Genomic DNA, 18,931 nt, shown 5'->3' on the forward strand with positions numbered 1-18,931 from the left:
ACTTACGTATCAACAGGAGACTTGAATGTGGAATCAGCCGCATTTTGATAAAAGTTATTTAAAGAATGCGAGATATTGTTGCAAATGAACAAATGTATCAGTTTGTGCGCCGTTAACGTCAGAAATATTTACCGCTTTTTTGTTTTTTTTTAATTATTTAAAAACCAATTTTAGGAAACAATAGCAATATTTAGGAAGTAAGATATGCCGTCGCATGTTCTCTGATAAATTCTGTGCATTTTGGTACCTCATTTGTAGAGTTTGGTTGCGTATAAGTTGAGAAAAAGGTATCTATACAGTAGAAATAATATAGAAGAAGATTATTGTAAAACATTGCTGTAACCCTTTGTTTTGTTTACGCATCAACATTATATACTCATTTCCATTACAAGCCCTGATGGTGGTTTATTAATAAACCGAAACCTCAGCATAAATTGCATTTCAATTTAAAAACATAGCACTACAAGATTCGAATTTAATACGAATCCATATAATTAATGGTTTGAGGCGTAAATTTGTAAAACCGATGCATTATGAAGAATGAAAAATAAGAGACTTAGTGCTTTCACATGGAATTATACGTCAAATCGCTGCATTTATTTGAAAATATTCTATAACCACCTACTACACCAACCTAAATTCCGTCTTTCTCTCTCTCAAAGATCACTTTTTTACAGACTCCCTACCTCCTTCAATGCCATTTCGAGTACTCACCCTTCCCTGGATCTTTCAATGCCCATAAGATTATTCAATAGGCAGCTTAGAAAAGCCATCTACCGAATCCCTTTTTTTTCTTTTATACTTTTTTTATATTTTATATTTGATAAAGCTGCAGATTTTGTTTTGTATTCAATGTAAAGACCATTTTGGCTGTGTTTGAATAATTTAATTGATAAATAAATAAAAAATAAAATTCCAACCACATAAGGTTCCATTAAAATAAACAACAATTGAGTCTTGGCTTCCGGGCGTTCCTCCGCGTTTAGATGTCCATAAGTGACGACAGTTTCTCCAGCCATTTTGCTGGCGTCTTCAGGTCAGAAGTGCAGGATGACTGGAGAAACCGTCGTCACTTATGGACATCTAAACGCGGAGGAACGCCCGGAAGCCAAAACTCATATGAAGAAACACCGCGGAAACCTCAGATCAAACTTGGAACAACATATCTTCGTTCATTCGTAGTTTTACTCGTTTACGTATATCGTGGGATTGCAGGCATACGTTTCGCGGAAAGTTCGATTTCCCGTGAGCGCACGAATGAAAAGCATCGTGTGGTAAACGGCCTTAATGGAGTGTCGCAAGGGGCCAAAAACCCCCGTGGCCACCCACTTTTCCCCTCTTTCCAATCCTTCCCGCATTCTCCTCCAGGGCGCCACTGTTTCGTAACCCTTCGCTTATTTAAAGTCCTCCATATTATCTCTCTCTCCTCACTGTTTCCATACTGCACCTCTCTCCCCAAACACAGCAGCCCCGTGACAGCAGCAACACACACACACACACATATACAAGAAGCGGCGCAGTCTCTCTCCGCCCCCTCCAACCCAAACATACTCTCCGAGGCGATGTCAACGGCCTCACGACGAGGCCCCACCGCTCTGCCTCCAAAACACTTCACAATCCCTCCCTCTCCCCCCATCCACTCCCCCACTTTTTCTCCCTCTTTCTATTATCCTCCTTATACTTCTCCACCCTTGGGAAACTTTCCGTGAAGCCGGTTCCACACGGTCAAATTTTGGATCAAAGTCCATTCAAGATTCATTGATCAAGGTTTTTCGAACGGAGGTGACGGTAGCGGCCATGCTGTCTTGAAATCTCTCTCCCTCTTTCTATAATCATCCTTACATTTCTCCACCCTGGGGAACCTTTCTCTGAAGACGGTTCCACACGGTCAAATTTTGCGTCAAAGTCCATTCAAGATGGATATATCAAGGTTTCTCGAACGTGTATGACGTCATTGAAACGTCATGATAGCGGCCATATTGTGTTGAAACCTCTCTCCGCCTTCCTCTAATCCTCCTTACAATTCTCCATCCTTAGGAATCTTTCTCTTAAGTCGGTTTCACACCGTCAAAATTTTGCATCAAATTCCATTCACCATTAATCGATCAAGGTTTCTCAAACGAACATTACGTCATTGAAACGTCATAATAGCGGCTCATCCGTAGTAGTTCCAGAAAAACGTTTTTGGTCGCGTCGACTAAAGGGTCATTTGCACCACACATTGTTCCTAACTTAAAACGAAGCTAATTTATTTCTGTTATGAGTATTCAGTATAGAAGGGTCTCCATTCATGTGACGTCTCATCCTTACTCCGCATATTTTGCCTGCAATAATTCAAGTACAATGAGGATTATTTGACGTATACTATCTACCTTTAGTCAATATTTTTTGCGTGTGGACAACTTGAAGAGCCCCTGCATTGTTCTCGATCCAATAGTCCGTCGAATGACCTTATGGCCTCTTCAGACCCAAGGTAAACACACGTGTACCTCCACTTTTTTTATTTTTATAATCCTTCAAGTGTGAATTATTATCATTTACACCCGCCGCTGCACTTCTTTGTACCTTATAGTACACGATTCTGCCAATACATGCCACATGAGTTTTCTTTAGCATTCGTAAAACATGATGGATGACACAGCGGCAAGAAAGATGAATGTGCGTCGTTAAGTTTTTCCATTAAGCTAAGTATTCAGTTGTTCAAAACTAATAAATAATGTTTATAAATATTATATAAAATGAAAATAATCAATGGTAAAAAAAGTATTCCTGATGAGGATAATTTCTTTGAATTATCGTAGTGCATCAAAATATTGTCATAAATCCCAAGGTCCCATTTACAAAATTCGTCAATCACAGGTAATAAATAGCAAGTAAGTTTTAATGTTGGCGCTCGATGTTCGAATTAGTTCGAGAGTAAAATTGCATCTTTTTGTTTTGTCTGGCTAAAGGCGACTGCACAGAGGAACCCCAATTCAATCCCATAGAAGGCTGATTTCCGTTGCCACTTCGATCGCATTATGATCGGCTTACAAAAATGTCATGAGCGGTGATGAGTGCAATGCGATCCACTTTTTTCCAATATTTTACCTGATAATGTTTGTATTTGCGAGGAATAGCATTGAAAAGTAATGAATTTGATGGATCATATCATCATATGTATTATGTTGGTGGTGGTTTTCGGGTATTGCTGTGTAGAAAACATTTTTACTCGACGTTTCACTCCTCCTACTGGGAGCGTTATCAAGAGAATGGAAGGAATTTATTCTCGTCCCGAGCTTATATATGTTTTTCGCTACCCATTGTTGTAAAAAACGGGACGAGAATAAATTCCTTCCATTCTCTTGATAACACTCCCAGTAGGAGGAGTGAAACGTCGAGTAAAAATGTTTTCTACACAGCAATACCCGAAAACCACCACCAACATAGATAAAAGAAGCTGTGAAAATCTTCAGACGAAAATCATATGTATTAATTTTGGTTAAACCCCTAATTATACTTTATTTCTCCGTGAAACTCGGATCACTTTGTCCGTCAGCGACGCGAGTGGCAACTTTTGTAAACCCATTTAAATGCGTGGTACGGGACAACACATTTAGAGGCGGACTTGAGGATCCTCTTTTGTAATATTCTTGATATATGCTTTTGTCATGGTCAGAAGTGGACCAAAGTCACTGTCAATTTCCTCACTCACACAGACATCACAAGAGGAAACACAAAAAGTCATTATATCCTTATTTACACAGTCGGCTAGTGATACGGACGACCTCTAGCCAGCTGAGTAAATTTGGAAATAATAAATTTCAGTGTCTCGTCTGGTGCTTTGGGATTAGTCATTAGCTGAAAATTTGACTTTCACTTACCCAGGACAAAAGTTTCCATTGTTTACGGCTGAGGGAGAAACTCATTTTTTATGTGTCAGTCGTATGACCACTTTTCCCCATTCTTTCAAATCAAATCGTTTCTAAAAACGACTGTTTGATTAAAGTAACATTAGCGATATGTGAAGGAATCCAGAGGTAATGCGTTACCGTACATGTAGCATCAAAGAATAGGGTGGTTTCCTTCATCAAAGAAAACGAAAGGCATTGATTGCTATTCGTTACCCACCATTAGTGTATTCATAATATACAAATTATTTGGTTTTTGAAATACCGGTTTAGACGAATGGCTAGGGTCAAATTTTATCCTCATTTGAAAAGGGCCAGATTGGCGCCCATGCGATGCCACTCCACGTGACGTCACAGGTGTCATGTCCCGACAACTCGGTACACACGACTGAAACGGAGAGATTGATCCGAGTGGCTAGATCAACTCTCTGAGAGGGTTGCTGGTACTTAAGAATTGAAATTCAGAGTGATGCTAGTGGGAAAGAGACATTTATTTCAGAAAATCTTACAGACCCCAGAACCCTGGAGTTGCGTAGCCTTCGGCAGCGAGCGAGGTCTCTTCCCGCGAGGTCCATGGATGCAAGGGTTTATATACTCTTATTCCTAGATAAGGGAGGGGGAGATCAGTATACGTTTCTGAGGCAGGGGAAGGAGAGTGGGAGAGCTTCTCCCAAAATGGACCTTTTAAGTTGTTCCTGAGGGTTCCAGCTGCCACAATCCCTTTAAGCTGCACTCGTCTATCCCCCTCTAAAAGCAGTGAAAATATCTATGACCCTTTTTAAAACAGGATGCGTCTATTACCCCTTTAAAAGTAATGAGGGTATCTAGAACCCTTTTAATAGTTTCTGTCTTGACAGGCAAATGATCCGTCCAGGCATGCACGTGGTCGGCCGTCGCGACGAACCCTTTTAAAGAAGTGAGAGTGATACATTTAACTGTCACTCTTCCCAGAACAGCTGAGGGTGGCCCTTAGTGTTTTCGTCTAGGCATGCACGTGCTGCAATTCATTACACCTCCCCTCATACCGAGAGAAAGCAACAAATACCTAGTTGCTTTCTCGACATCTTAAGCTTAACGCTTAGAGACAGCGCCTCTCGACCCTGGGCGACGGCCTGGTCCTGGAGAAGACATTATTTCATTTAAACAAACCCCCTCTTCACATTGGTCCTTATTATCTGCCATGACCTCGTTGGAAGTGTGTACCTTATTAACAATTTTTGGTCTGAATATAATAGTAGTGCACGAGTCACCGTTTTCACAAGACCTAAGAAACCTTGGGAAATAGACCTTACAACATTTACAGCAATAGCAACAGAAAATTAATACAATTACAATTAATCCAATAATTGACATAAATGAGAGATTATATACTCTCTCGGTCTGTTTTTGTTTCCATTCTTCTTCAGACAATAAGTTCTCTACCTCTTGCACCTTATGACTTGCGTATTTTAAGTCCTCTATATTATTCACAATATGATTCAGGTGAGTATCAATTTTCATAGAATTCACCGTTTCTACAACGTTCCCATCGAGACAACAGTCATATGACAAACTCAACGGCGGAATCACATCCTTGTTGCTATAGTTAGAGTTGAACACAAACTGTGATTGGATTAAAACTTTCGGTCCGTAGCCTTTACACTTCTTAAACAACCTTAGCTTTCCAGTTCCGTTAATAAGTACGTCCACTGGGTCTTGTTTCTCACACAAAATGGTAATTGATTCTGGTCTCCCGGACACATATAACCATTCATTATTGTCCAATTGAGTCCAAAGTGTTTGGTTAAGTATGGCTACTCTTACAGAACAATCAGATGGAATTTTTCTAATTGGCTGAAGCATCTTGGCTTCGCATTCTTCATGCAAGTGCGTAGACAGAATAGGATACACTTGTTTACATACCCTCCAATACATATTAATTTTCTTACATTTAGATAAATCACTCTCAGTAAGCTTAGAATAATATCTTTTTGCAATATCCATAAAAATGTATGGTTTCTCTGGTTGAATAAATAAAAATTTAAAAGCATTCAATTCAGTTCTTATAGGAAATGGAAACACTTGATAAACATTAAATTTTATGTGATCCGTTAGTGGTACCTTAATCACATACACAAGAACATTGTGGTTAATAAACACATCAAATTCAATAACATTTAATAAGGCACTACTGTATGCCACACTCATAGGGAATGGAAGGGATAAGTCATTAGGTATCTCATCCCTGCTCCTTTTCATCATCTCAATTATTTGTACCGGAGTAATTACGTGTGGTTGCAATATGCCCTGTTGAGCATTCACTATAGCGCTGACTATCAAATCGTAATCCTGTTCGATTTCATGAATGATGCGGTTCAGTTGCATCATGTGTTTTTCAAGAATTAAGGTGACTGACAATAGACGGATTTTGCCCTTTAACTCTCCGTCCTTTTGATCTAAGTGATCCTCTACAAGTTTTAAGTTTCTTAACAGCGCGTCTTCGTTCTCTTGTACCTCCCTAATGGTTGAGTTTACCGTCCTTAATGTGGCTTTCACTACGGTCATTTGTTCCCTGGTTAGTTTTAATATACCAGTCTGTTCAGTTTCCAATCTATTAATCTTTTCAGTGTAATATTTTGCATCTGCCTCGTCCATCGTTCCGAACAAAACCTTGCTTAATTCCCCTATAAAATTAAGAGCACCTCTTTTCATTCTCAGAGGGCTTTCTTGATTACGTGCTAATTGATAAAGTAATTGTTTTTTATTACTAATGTCCTTAATCTTAATTGGTACATAATGCAACATCTGGGTGCAATCTGTGACATTAGTCCACGTATTATTAACATAATTTTGGCAAAAACCTATCGTAAAATTAGCGTACTTAAGTAGACTTTCGTACTTAACATCTATATCTGACAAATTCACATATGTAACAACTTTCCATTCAGAGCTATATAATTGTGCCTCCCCTTTGTGTTCGTAGTACAGCCCGGGTGAGTCCTCTATTTTCTCAATTGAAAAATCAATCTCCTTGGCGCTAGCAATGCTGGTAAACAGCAGCAGGAGTCTTAGCGCTACCTCCATTTTCATTCCTGCAATGGATCAATAGAATAATTTCAGCCTATTTGCATGAACCTTCAAGAGTTTTCTTTTCATTTTAATAGTCACATTGACTCCATTTACGCTAATTACTTCATAAGGTCCAACCCATTGAGTTGATAACTTCCTTGACCTCCCTCTTCTAACAGATTCGTCATAGAGGAGTACTTTGTCCCCTTCTTGAAATAATTCTGCCTTACTTGTCCTATCGTAATACTCTTTTGACTTGACTTTTGATTCCAAGAGACCTTCTCTTGCCTTCTTATAGCAGGTTTGCATCCTTAATTTGAGGTCGGCCAGGTAGTCGTCGTATGTGTAACACCTGCCCTTTGGCTCCACCTGAAAGCATCCAGGTATATTCGGTTTCCTACCGAACATCACTTCATGAGGGGTGAGCTTCGTACATGTATGCGGTGTTGTATTAAAGACAAATACCGCGAATTTGACCCATTCATCCCAATTCGATTGATCACTAGCGATGTAGTGACGGAGGTATTCGGTAAGCGTTCTGTGGCTCCTTTCCAGAGCGCCATTGCTCTGCGGGTGAAAAGCTGTCGTTTGTATCTTTCTTATTTTCAAAATTTTGCACGTTTCTTTAAATACTTCGCTAAGGAAATTTGCTCCCTGATCAGTTAGTACGGTTAATGGCGTACCATACACGAGGACAATTTTTTCTACAAAAGCTTTTGCAATTGACGTGGCGTCCTGCCTTTCCAACGGAATAGCCAACGTGAACTTTGAGAGTTCATCCTGGAAGGTGAGAAGATATTTAAATCCGCGCTGCGTTACAGGTAGCGGGCCCACGATGTCCAAACTGCATTTCTCGAAGACAAACTCGGGTGTTGAAGTTATTTGCATCGGCATTTTGGTCTTCCTTCTCGTGAGTTTATTCTTCTGGCATGCCACGCACCTGCGGATGTATTCTTCCACATCTTCCTTCATTCCCGGCCATGAGAAGAATAATTTCATCCTCTCATACGTCCTCTTCATGCCTTGGTGGCCTCCCACCGGCGAATCATGGAATTCCTTCAATATTCTCTTCTTTCTCTCTTCCGAAATCCCGTCCTCTTCTTTTCTTCCTTCTTCCCCCTCGGGCAGCTGCATAGGTCCTTCAGATTCCTCCCTTGACTTCTCCCCTTCATCCTCCGTGACGTCATCTTCACTCGTGCCGTCTTCCTCCTCCCTTTCATCGAGGAGCGACATCTGGTGCACTCTGCTGAGGGCGTCGGCGTTGGAGTTTAATTTTCCTTTCTTGTACACCACTTTGTACTCGTACTCCTCCAACTTGAGTCGCCAACGCATCAATCTTGACGTAGGGTCTCGGATGTTAAAAATCCAAGTGAGGGGCTTGTGGTCTGTTACAATCGTAAATTTCCGACCGTAGAGGTAAGGTCGAAAATATTTTGTCCCCCATATTATAGCCAACAACTCCTTCTCTATTGTCGAATAGTTCTTCTCTGCCTTATTGAGGGATCTGCTTGCATAAGCCACAGGCAAATCCTTCCCAATTTCACCTTGCGACAATACGCAACCCAATGCTTCATTACTTGCATCGGTCGTCAGGATGAATTCTTTTGAGAAATCTGGATATTTGAGGATCGGCTCCGTGGTCAGAAGAAATTTCAATTTTTCAAAACTCGCCTGTTGATTACGGCCCCATTCAAATGTAACATTTTTCTTGAGCAGCTCATGTAGCGGCTTCGCTATCTTACTGAATTCGGGGATAAATCTGCGGTAATATCCCGCTAATCCAAGAAATCCCTTCAATTGCTTAGTGGTTTTAGGCAATGGGAATTCTTTTACCTTCCTGACCTTTTCTGGGTCAGGTTTGACCCCATCTTCTGATATTACATGCCCCAGATAATTCACCTCTTTTCTCAGGAACTCACACTTATCCGGGTGTAATTTCAGGTTATTTTCTCTCAATCTATCTAAAATCTCCTTGAGCTTTTCGTTGTGATTCTGCAACGAATTTCCATGAATCACTATATCATCTAAATAGATGAAACATTTGATGCCCTGTAGCCCTGATAAAACAGTATTCATCAAGCGCTGGAATGTCGGCGGCGCCCCTTTTAAACCGAACGGGGTTCGAACGAATTCGAAGTGCCCGTAAGGACAGCTGAAGGCAGTCTTCTCCCTGTCTTCTCTTTTCAAGGGGATTTGATGGAATCCGCTTGCCAAATCTAGCGTGGAAAAGTAGCGTGCCTTTCCCAGCTGGTCAAGAATCTCATTAATGTTCGGAAGCGGATACGCATCCCCCACCGAGACGTCATTCAGCTTTCTGTAGTCCACGACAATCCTCCACTTTTTCTCTCCGGAGGCATCCAATTTCTTTGGGACGACTAAAATGGGCGAATTCCACGCGCTTTTGCTCGGGACGATAATTCCATCTTGAAGCATTTTCTTCACTTGCTTGTCAACTTCCTCCTTATGTGCCTCAGGTAATCTGTATGGCTTCACGTTGATTGGTTTGGCGGGATCAATCAGAGGAGTCGGTATTGCATGCTCTATAGCGTTGGTGCACGAAAGGGTATCACCTGGCAGGTAAAATACGTCTTGGTATTTTTCCAATATATTAATGAGCTCATTCTTTTCTTCCTTATTTAAATGTCCAATCCTCAAGGAATCCAGCAAGAGTTGCTCCCTTTCCAATTCTGAGCCAGCTTGATATCCTTCGAGTGCGTTTACCTCTCTAGGATTAATTTTCTCATTGTCAACCCTTGAACTAAAGGTATTACTCTCACAATTAATTTCATCACCATTAATTGGCATCAATTTCACGCTTGGCACTTCTATCTGTAGGTCCTCCTCATTCGAATTTACGAGGCTCGTGATGCACTCGTTTGCTACACTGACGGTAAGTGATGCCGCCATGTGTACCCCTGGATAAATCTCCCTCTTTTCTACTATGCCCTCGCCGTCTTTCTCTGAATGACACTTGACTATCACTTCACTTCTAGCGGGTAGTGTTATGTGGGTCATTCTTCTTGCTGGCGGGCAAATTTTCTCATCTGGTCGGGAGTCAAACTTGACGATTACGTCTTGCATGGTTATCATCCTTTTCTCATAATCAATTTTTGCCTGCATTTCGCACCAAAAGTCCTTACCCAAGATCCCATCATGCTTAAGGGTAAGATTATCATCTGCGATTTGAAATTTATGGGAAGTCTCTCGGTCCTCCGTCATTAGGGTGAGACTCACGGAACCTAGAGTGCTCACTACCTCCCCCGTCACTCCCATAACTTTCATCTTTTCCTTCGGGAAGTAATCTGTTCCTCTTTTCAATAACGATGCCTTTACTATGCTGACATCTGCTCCCGAATCCACAAGAAAGGCAAGGCATTCCCCCTCACATTCCTTGACGAAAAACGACACCGTGTCAACGGCGTCTGCCTGAAGGGCGTTCACCCTCTTCACTGAGGCAACATTTTTACCCTGCCCGTTTTCCCATTTTTTCTTCCACCCCCTAGGTCCCTCGTTTCGACTCTTGGGGCGATTATCTGGGTCACTCTTGAGCATTGGGCAGTCCCTCTTCAAGTGGCCTGGGCGATTGCAACTGAAACATCGCATTTCGTTCAACGCCCTCACACCCCTTGGTTCATCTACGCTTTTCTTCAAATAGCACTTGGACAAGGTGTGGCCTACCTTATTGCAGTTTTCGCACCTAATTTTCGGGCCTGTGATTAACCCTTTGCTGCCCCTTTCTTTCTGCGATAATATTGCACTTTCCTCTTCCAGCGCAATTTCAATAGCAGTTGAGAGAAGAATTTTCTCTCCGCGGCTTCTGACAATGGTTTGTATCCTATCATTACTCAGCCCCTGTATAAAACACGCCTTAGCCAAATGATTGACGAGAGCTATCGCTCCATTTATTTCTTCATTTGTTAAATCCCTCCTAGCCGCGTCTCTCAATTCAGTTTGCATCGTGTCGATGCGACTTCCCCACGAAGCTATTGACTCAGCTACGCCCTGTTTCGAGTTAAACATTTTACATGCGTAGTAGTCTAATGTTCTTTTAGTGGAGTAATTTTCCTCCAAAACACTTTTCACTCTATCCCAAGTGTCTGTTAGATCCCTTACGATCAATTTCGACCTGGCCTCGCCAGTTACTTTAGCCTTTACAAATTTTAGCAGTTTATCGTGGTTATCGGGATGGACGAGTTCAAATGCCACATCGACATTATCTATAAATTCCCGTAACTTCCTTTTATCCCCATCGAAAGGCTGTGAAATCAATTTAATTGCCTCCATAATTCCGCAGTATTCACTTGAACCTGCTCTATTGCTACTCTCGGCCATTTTCTTGGATTTGAGATACCGAACGACAAAATAACTAGGGTGAGGAGAAAGGAATGAGTGTGACTCACCAGTAGTCTATGGGTCAGCGATCCTGCAACAGCTGTTCTCACAGCTGATTCCCCTCTGCGTCGTCTGCGGCGCTCCTCCTCCTCGAATCCTCTTGTCGTCTCTGGCTCCTGCCTCTCTCTCTGCGGCGATCCGGCCTCCCTGGCGGTGCGGCGTCTAGGCAGTCCTTTCTCGTCGGCGGCGGCGTCTCAGCTCCCCGGCGAATCTCGGCTCCTCTCAGTGACGGCAGCGGGCCTGCTCTCCGTCGTATCTCGGCGACCCACGGCAGCAGCAGCGTCTCTGCTCCCCGTGCAACCTCTGGCGTCTCACGGCGACGTCAGCTCTCCTCCGCTCGCTTTTTCTATTCGAATCTACGTCAGTCTTCTGAACGCAGAATCTACCTAGCAATCACTGTACCACACCCAAGCACCTGACACCAATAACGTTTCTATGTCATGTCCCGACAACTCGGTACACACGACTGAAACGGAGAGATTGATCCGAGTGGCTAGATCAACTCTCTGAGAGGGTTGCTGGTACTTAAGAATTGAAATTCAGAGTGATGCTAGTGGGAAAGAGACATTTATTTCAGAAAATCTTACAGACCCCAGAACCCTGGAGTTGCGTAGCCTTCGGCAGCGAGCGAGGTCTCTTCCCGCGAGGTCCATGGATGCAAGGGTTTATATACTCTTATTCCTAGATAAGGGAGGGGGAGATCAGTATACGTTTCTGAGGCAGGGGAAGGAGAGTGGGAGAGCTTCTCCCAAAATGGACCTTTTAAGTTGTTCCTGAGGGTTCCAGCTGCCACAATCCCTTTAAGCTGCACTCGTCTATCCCCCTCTAAAAGCAGTGAAAATATCTATGACCCTTTTTAAAACAGGATGCGTCTATTACCCCTTTAAAAGTAATGAGGGTATCTAGAACCCTTTTAATAGTTTCTGTCTTGACAGGCAAATGATCCGTCCAGGCATGCACGTGGTCGGCCGTCGCGACGAACCCTTTTAAAGAAGTGAGAGTGATACATTTAACTGTCACTCTTCCCAGAACAGCTGAGGGTGGCCCTTAGTGTTTTCGTCTAGGCATGCACGTGCTGCAATTCATTACACAGGGACCTAGTTTCTATAGGAGAAGATAGGAGTTATACATCGTCTGTGGTTACCAATGCATGCATGAGGCGCAGAGCTCAGGGAAACATGTCTTAACGATCACTTATTAAAACTGGCTAAGGTCGGAAAGTTTTCCTCGTTTGATATGTTATTAGCAATCCTTATTGAAGCCAAGCGCTACCAGCCAGCAGGGTACTAGGCTACCCGCTAGCAGCCTGCGTCGTATAAGCGCTAAGCCTCGCCTCAAGGTCACCTCGCAGGGCGGTAACGGGAACCAGAAATACGTCACGCGGGGAGACTTCCCGGCATTCATACTTAAGCGTCGCGTTTTCGCGCGCTTGAAAATTTTCACTCTTCATTTAATCGCGAAAAATAGATATCGTCATTTAAAAATCTAAAAGCGTGAAATACGTACTCCAGGAGTAATAATCTTTTGATTTAGGCATTAAGAAAATAATAGGAAACCACCCTATTACAGCTCTAAATGGAAAATAAAACTCTCTTTGTACATTTATTTCACTGAGTACATCTATCAGTACCTACCATGGTTTAAAACCATAAGCATTGTCTTGATGGGGAAATTATATGCTGAAAATATGACTGCTATCAATAATGTGACAAGCATAGATGTGGATAATGTGACAAACAGATATGGAATGTAGATAAAAACCGAGGTTTCTTTACCAATCCCAAGTTCACAAAAAATTGTATGAAAGCTTTAAATGCAGTTTAAATTTTACGTTAACATCAACCCTTTCTTACACAGAGAAATGGGGAGAATGGGGAGGTCTGGGAGAAATTAAATTTCAAGACTTCTCACTTTAAAAATGTGAAAATGTTCTACTCAATCATAAAATTATTTTATCAGCTACATATTTCGCCATTGAACTTGACTGCACAAAAGAACACGTTGTTTAAATATTTCCTGAATTGAGCTGAAAATTTACACATTCTGACGTTATTTATAAACGAAATTGGGGTATAAAGGGTCAATTAAAACCCGCGAAATATTACAGCGGTTGATCCATGGTGCTTTCTAAATATTTGCAAGGAATTGTTCTTCGTCCCAAACTGACATCATAAGCATTACGGCAACGAACTTTATCATGACGGTCACCTCATTTCGAAATTTAATAAGACTTTCGCATTACGGAAGGCAGAGAGACAACATTTAGAAAACCCATGACCTACTTAACTATCAAATATTCTATTGAGTCATACTCGGATCTAAAATGAGAATACCAACAAGTAAAGGCTAACTCCACGAATGTAAAGATAAAACTAATTTTATCAAGGAAGGAAATTGACGATGAAACAAAATTATTTAACTAGGTAACTTACGATTTAGTTTATAACAATAGAGATAAAAATTTACATCTAGCCTAACAGGGAGTACTTTTTTATTATATCTCACAGATTTTGGGAAAATATCATAATGAAATAGTTACAGTGTGTGAGTACGATGGCTTAGCATGACGTCTTGGGGCTATTTCTTATTTAATTAAAAGAGTGCTCGCAGTAATCACATTCGTAACTTGCCCATATAAGAAGTGTATTGGGTACATTACTTTTGGAATAGTGAAGCATTTAAAATTACTTATTATTATAAATGTATGAACATTATAATAAATTTATAAAGAGGAACCTTCAATGAGCACATAATTAGATTGGTTATTTAAGAAACCTTACTTTTACACGGAGCTAAATGAAACGCATTTAAATATCTTCTCTGGAAGCAATGTTTGCAGTTGATTAAATATCGCTGGTCATGCAAAATGACTTGAGTTCCACATTAAAAATAAAATAAGTAACGTTAAAGGTAATGTGGCTCTAGTTACCAGAATAGCTAAAAGCGAAGAATGAAGCGTTAGTGAATAATGCGCTCCAAATGTGTCACGATTATGAACACCAAAAAATAGTATTGTCATCACTAACACAACATTTACCTTAATCCATCTACTCATCTAATAATAAGCGCAAATATTATATTTTTGTCGCATTCACCATTCTTAAACATATTAATTAATTAAAACATGCTAGTCCTCTCCAAAAAGTGAATGATTATTCCACGGTGTAGCTCGAGATGCCTTTCCCAAGAACTTAAATAACAGTGTTCTGCTTTGATGGGCTGAGGGTATATGATATAAATCCATTTTCTTTTACTTTAGAGCTAAGCCTGAAAATGATAACTAACTTATGTAATCAAGTAATTTAATATCTACCAACAAACATAGAGGACTAATTAAAAAAAATATTTACATGTATTTAATTCGATTGTTTATATGTATTTGATTCGATCGAATAATTTCCGAATTGTTTCATTTTGATAGTTAGGTATGCCAAAATTCACGCGTAATTTTCTTTGCAACTAACAATATATTCACTTATTTTACCCTACATCTCCCTCAGAACATACTTCAAAGAATTATTCTGCGTATTTAAAAAAAAAAAAGATTATTAAATACATGAATATGTCGAAATGAGTCAGAAGTTTCACGGAACTTTACTATTAAAGACGAGTCCAACGCTCTCCCATATGACAGCCCGCTTATGGACGGCTGCACCTCTGAGGCGGCCCATACAAAGGAGACCGATAAAACCTTTGAATGGAATTCTGGAGATATGTTCGCGATGATTCAGGGTAAGTTTGAAAACTGGATGACAGCTCTGATTAGAATCGATGAATCCCTTTTGGAGGGCCCAGTTGTCTAAACAATGCCTTGCCTTCTGCTGGACTTCTGACCGATCGGCTCATGGAACTCCGACATGACTTTCCTACTGGGTAGAATTAGTTTGAACCAGCTGGCAAGAGAAAACGATGGAGTGAAAAAAATATTTACCACTCCAGCACGATTCCTTTCTCTGACACATGGTAACGAGGAGCAGGAAGGAATATCATAATAGGCGCTATTATTTGCTACCCTATACGCATAGGTTTTCGAAATTTTTATTTGAATTTACGCTACTATATAATCAATTCTTCATCTTCATAGATGACATAATAAATGATTTTTTCCACCCTATCATAATTGCAATAATTAATTCATTTCATTCAGCTTATCTAAATAATATTTAAGAGGTATCAAGAGTGATAAAGGTAATATTAAAGGAGAATATCAATTGCATGATCGGAATATCCCCTGATTCACGGGGAAGCATATTAAAAAAACAGACATCTACATAATACCCTGTGTGCCACCTTTAAGGCGTATGGCAGGGGGTGACCAATCAACAGTATGTAAGACAATCCCCGCATGTACACTACACGTTCATAAAATATTGTGCATAATAGTAAACATACGTCCACATCCATGCAAAGTGAAAGCTTATCAGCTGTTGTTGTGGTAAGGTATTTATTTTTGTGGAATGCTCCCTACGCCTCGGCTACTCTACTTATGCTTTCTTTCTTGCTTCTCCCATCGCTAGTTAATCCCAAAAACAGAATCCATTCACCTCTACCAGTTTTTGTTTCCCTATTTAAATGTTAGACTTGAATTACTCGTCAGTTGCAATCTAAAATCTTGGTTTTCTTTGATCATTCAATTCCAAATCATTCCCAAATCCTTTTTCAAAAACCTTTTACTTGCTCCTTCCATCGCTAGTTAATCTGCTTTTATGAATCACTTTTTGAATTCAATTGCATTCTCGTTCCTCACCACGATTCCATCTCCAGCGATACTCCTTTCTTATATCCTCCTGGAGGGAGACATAACACTCATTCCGTGTTTGGACAGACTATAGCTATCCATCGGAGATGCATCGCTTTTTGAATTCAGTTACATCCTCGCTCCTTACCACAATTCCACCTTCAATGATACTCCTCCCTTCTCTCCCCCTGGTGGGCAATATTACAAACAATCCGTGTTTGGACATGACTATAACTATTCTGCGCATATGCATCGCTTTTTTAATTCAATTACTTTCTCGTTCCTCACCACGATTCCACCTTCAACGATACTCTTCCCTTATGTTCCCCTGGCGGGCAACATAACAAAAATTCCGTGTTTGGACAGACAATAGCTAGCCATCGGAGATGCTTCGCTTTTTGAATTCAATTACATCCTCGCTCCTTACCACAATTCCACCTTCAATGATACTCCTCCCTTCTCTCCCCCTGGTGGGCAACATTACAAACAATCCGTGTTTGGACATGACTATAACTATTCTGCGCATATGCATCGCTTTTTTAATTCAATTACATCCTCGCTCCTTACCACAATTCCACCTTCAACGACACTCTTCCCTTATGTTCTCCTGGCGGGCAACATAACAAAAATTCCGTGTTTGGACAGACAATAGCTATCCAGCGGAGATGCATCGCTTTTTGAATTCAATAATATTCTCGCTCCTCGTCACGATTCCACGTTCAACGATACCCCTCCCTTCTCTCCCCCTGGGGGGCAACATTACAAACATTCCTCGCGTGGCTGAGGTCGGAGAAGAAAGAGACCTCACCTGAATCGCCATAACTCTCCCAGACCTCCTCCTCTCGCGGCTTCTTCTTCTCATTTCCCCGCAAACCTTATCTTCCCCGCTTCAATTCACTCCGCCACGCCTTGAGCCACACCCTCCTCCTCCTAAGTCCCTCCTACCCCTTAATACCCCTTAATATGCCTTCATTATGATATCCTCTTACCCCTATTATCACCCTCATTCTTAATCCCCTCCAAGCCCAAACCTAAAAACCACCCCCCTTCCTGACGACGGTTCTACCGAGGATGGAGTTTTGCCTTTTCCCTACCCACCCTCTTTCCTAACTTTCCTTTCCTTATTCTCACCCCCCTAAGAGCTCCTCAAACATCTAATGGCATCAATCACCATCACCTCCTCCATTCCTCTCCAGGGTTTTCCTCATCTCGACAACATTCACACCCCACTCATCCACTCCAATCATTTTGGTTTGCCTTACTCCCTTTTCCGCCAGGAGTGCGGTGGATCTATCCATCTTCTCCTCCGCGGGTGGTTTACGGAATCGAGGTTGTTTCCAAAGCCTGGTGCATACAACGATAGGGAAGTGTTAGCGAAGGTTTAACGGCGCGTCGATGATTAAAATCCGACCTAACCCGGGACTGCTTCCGGGAGAAATCAAATTTCCAGAATTTTCATTTTGACTACCTTTTACTCAATTATAATCATTGTGGATTTGAAAGAAAATTTTGTTCCTAATTCTAATTAATTTTATTTTGAAAAATTCAAAAATTTAGACACGCCAGTGCAATAAATGACTCCGCGCAGCGTAAAATTGGCCGTTTTGTCAACTTCATGACCCTCGTCACTCAACCCAGGAAAATCTACTGCATTGATCTCCCTCACTAAGTTGTCAACATCAATTTAGATTAATAAAACGGATTTTGCGAATTTTTAGAACGCATATTTTGTTGTTAATTAACGAAAATGTTTAAACATTATCTATTCCTACAGTTTACCCCGAAATAAAAAATAAAATTGATACTTTTTTAATTTATTTGTAATTTTTTCTATGATCCATAATCTATAAAAAATTTATTTTATTCTGAAACCACCGAATACACCTCATATTGGCCATTCTACTCGGGGTGTTCAGCAAAGTTAATAAGTAAATAAACAGGAACAGCCATGCCCTGGACAGAGAAAACCTACCCACGCGGGACTCGAACCCGCAACCTCTTCTTCGGCAGTCGAGGACCTTACCCCGCCGCCATCGAGGCCTATAAATAACTTAGATTTTGAATGAAAATTTCAAAATTGAAGTTATTCATATTTGTGAATGTATTGAAGGCTTTCCACATAAAACAAAATGGAACTATCACGTAGTCACGTGGGGTTAAAAACAAATGCTATTAATCATGTAGTGGAGGGTCGTGGAAATATGTTCTGAAAAGGGGTGCGGCAAAATGACTCGGGAGGTCGGGGTAATGCAAAGGTCTTGGTCTCATTTGGAGTCGTGATGACAGCGGGCCAAATTGCCTAAAATGTAAGAAGCAACGCGGGAGAGGAGAACCTGGACCTGAGTAAAGAACCTGGACACATCGGAGCGAGATAAGAAAAAATAGTACTAATGCCAAATACCTCGATACCACAAATTATTTGTACAATGCAACCCGGTCCAACGGTGTGACGGTGTATTACGGGATAAGCGATTTTTTAACTGCGAAAGAGGGTGCTGTGAAGAGGAATACACGAAGGAATGTGAAGCTCCTAGAATACTTCCTAAGTTTTCCATAGGAACCTAACTTAATCGGTAGAATAATTTAATAATTAATAATAATAATACTAATGATGAATAATGAATACCACCTCGAAACAGCTTGAAAATAGCGCATTTAAAATTTACTACGATTTGCCTATCCCAACAGATAAAACTATAGCCAATAATAGACCAGATATAATGTTGATTGACAAAATATATAGAACTTGTCATATAGCTGATATTGCTGTACCACTGTCGCATATCATCGAAAAGACAATAGCCGGAAAGATAAATAATTGCCGAGACTTAGCAACAGTAATAAAAAGAATACGGAATATGGA

The 18,931-nt window shown here is 40.9% G+C and overlaps 1 protein-coding gene across 1 annotated transcript; it reads right to left on the reverse strand.

Moving 5' to 3' along the window:
• Nucleotides 1-4,255: 4,255 nt before the first annotated feature.
• Nucleotides 4,256-11,506, reverse strand: LOC124165957. Its single transcript, XM_046543506.1, has 2 exons — nt 11,339-11,506; nt 4,256-6,961 (listed from the first exon to the last, which is right to left on the reverse strand). The coding sequence occupies exon 2, from the start codon at nt 6,957-6,959 to the stop codon at nt 4,962-4,964; it is 1,998 nt and encodes a 665-aa protein (XP_046399462.1). The 5' UTR covers nt 6,960-6,961; nt 11,339-11,506; the 3' UTR covers nt 4,256-4,961.
• Nucleotides 11,507-18,931: the final 7,425 nt, after the last annotated feature.

Source organism: Ischnura elegans, chromosome 9 (genome assembly GCF_921293095.1).
Source record: "Ischnura elegans chromosome 9, ioIscEleg1.1, whole genome shotgun sequence".
NCBI lineage: Eukaryota > Metazoa > Arthropoda > Insecta > Odonata > Coenagrionidae > Ischnura > Ischnura elegans.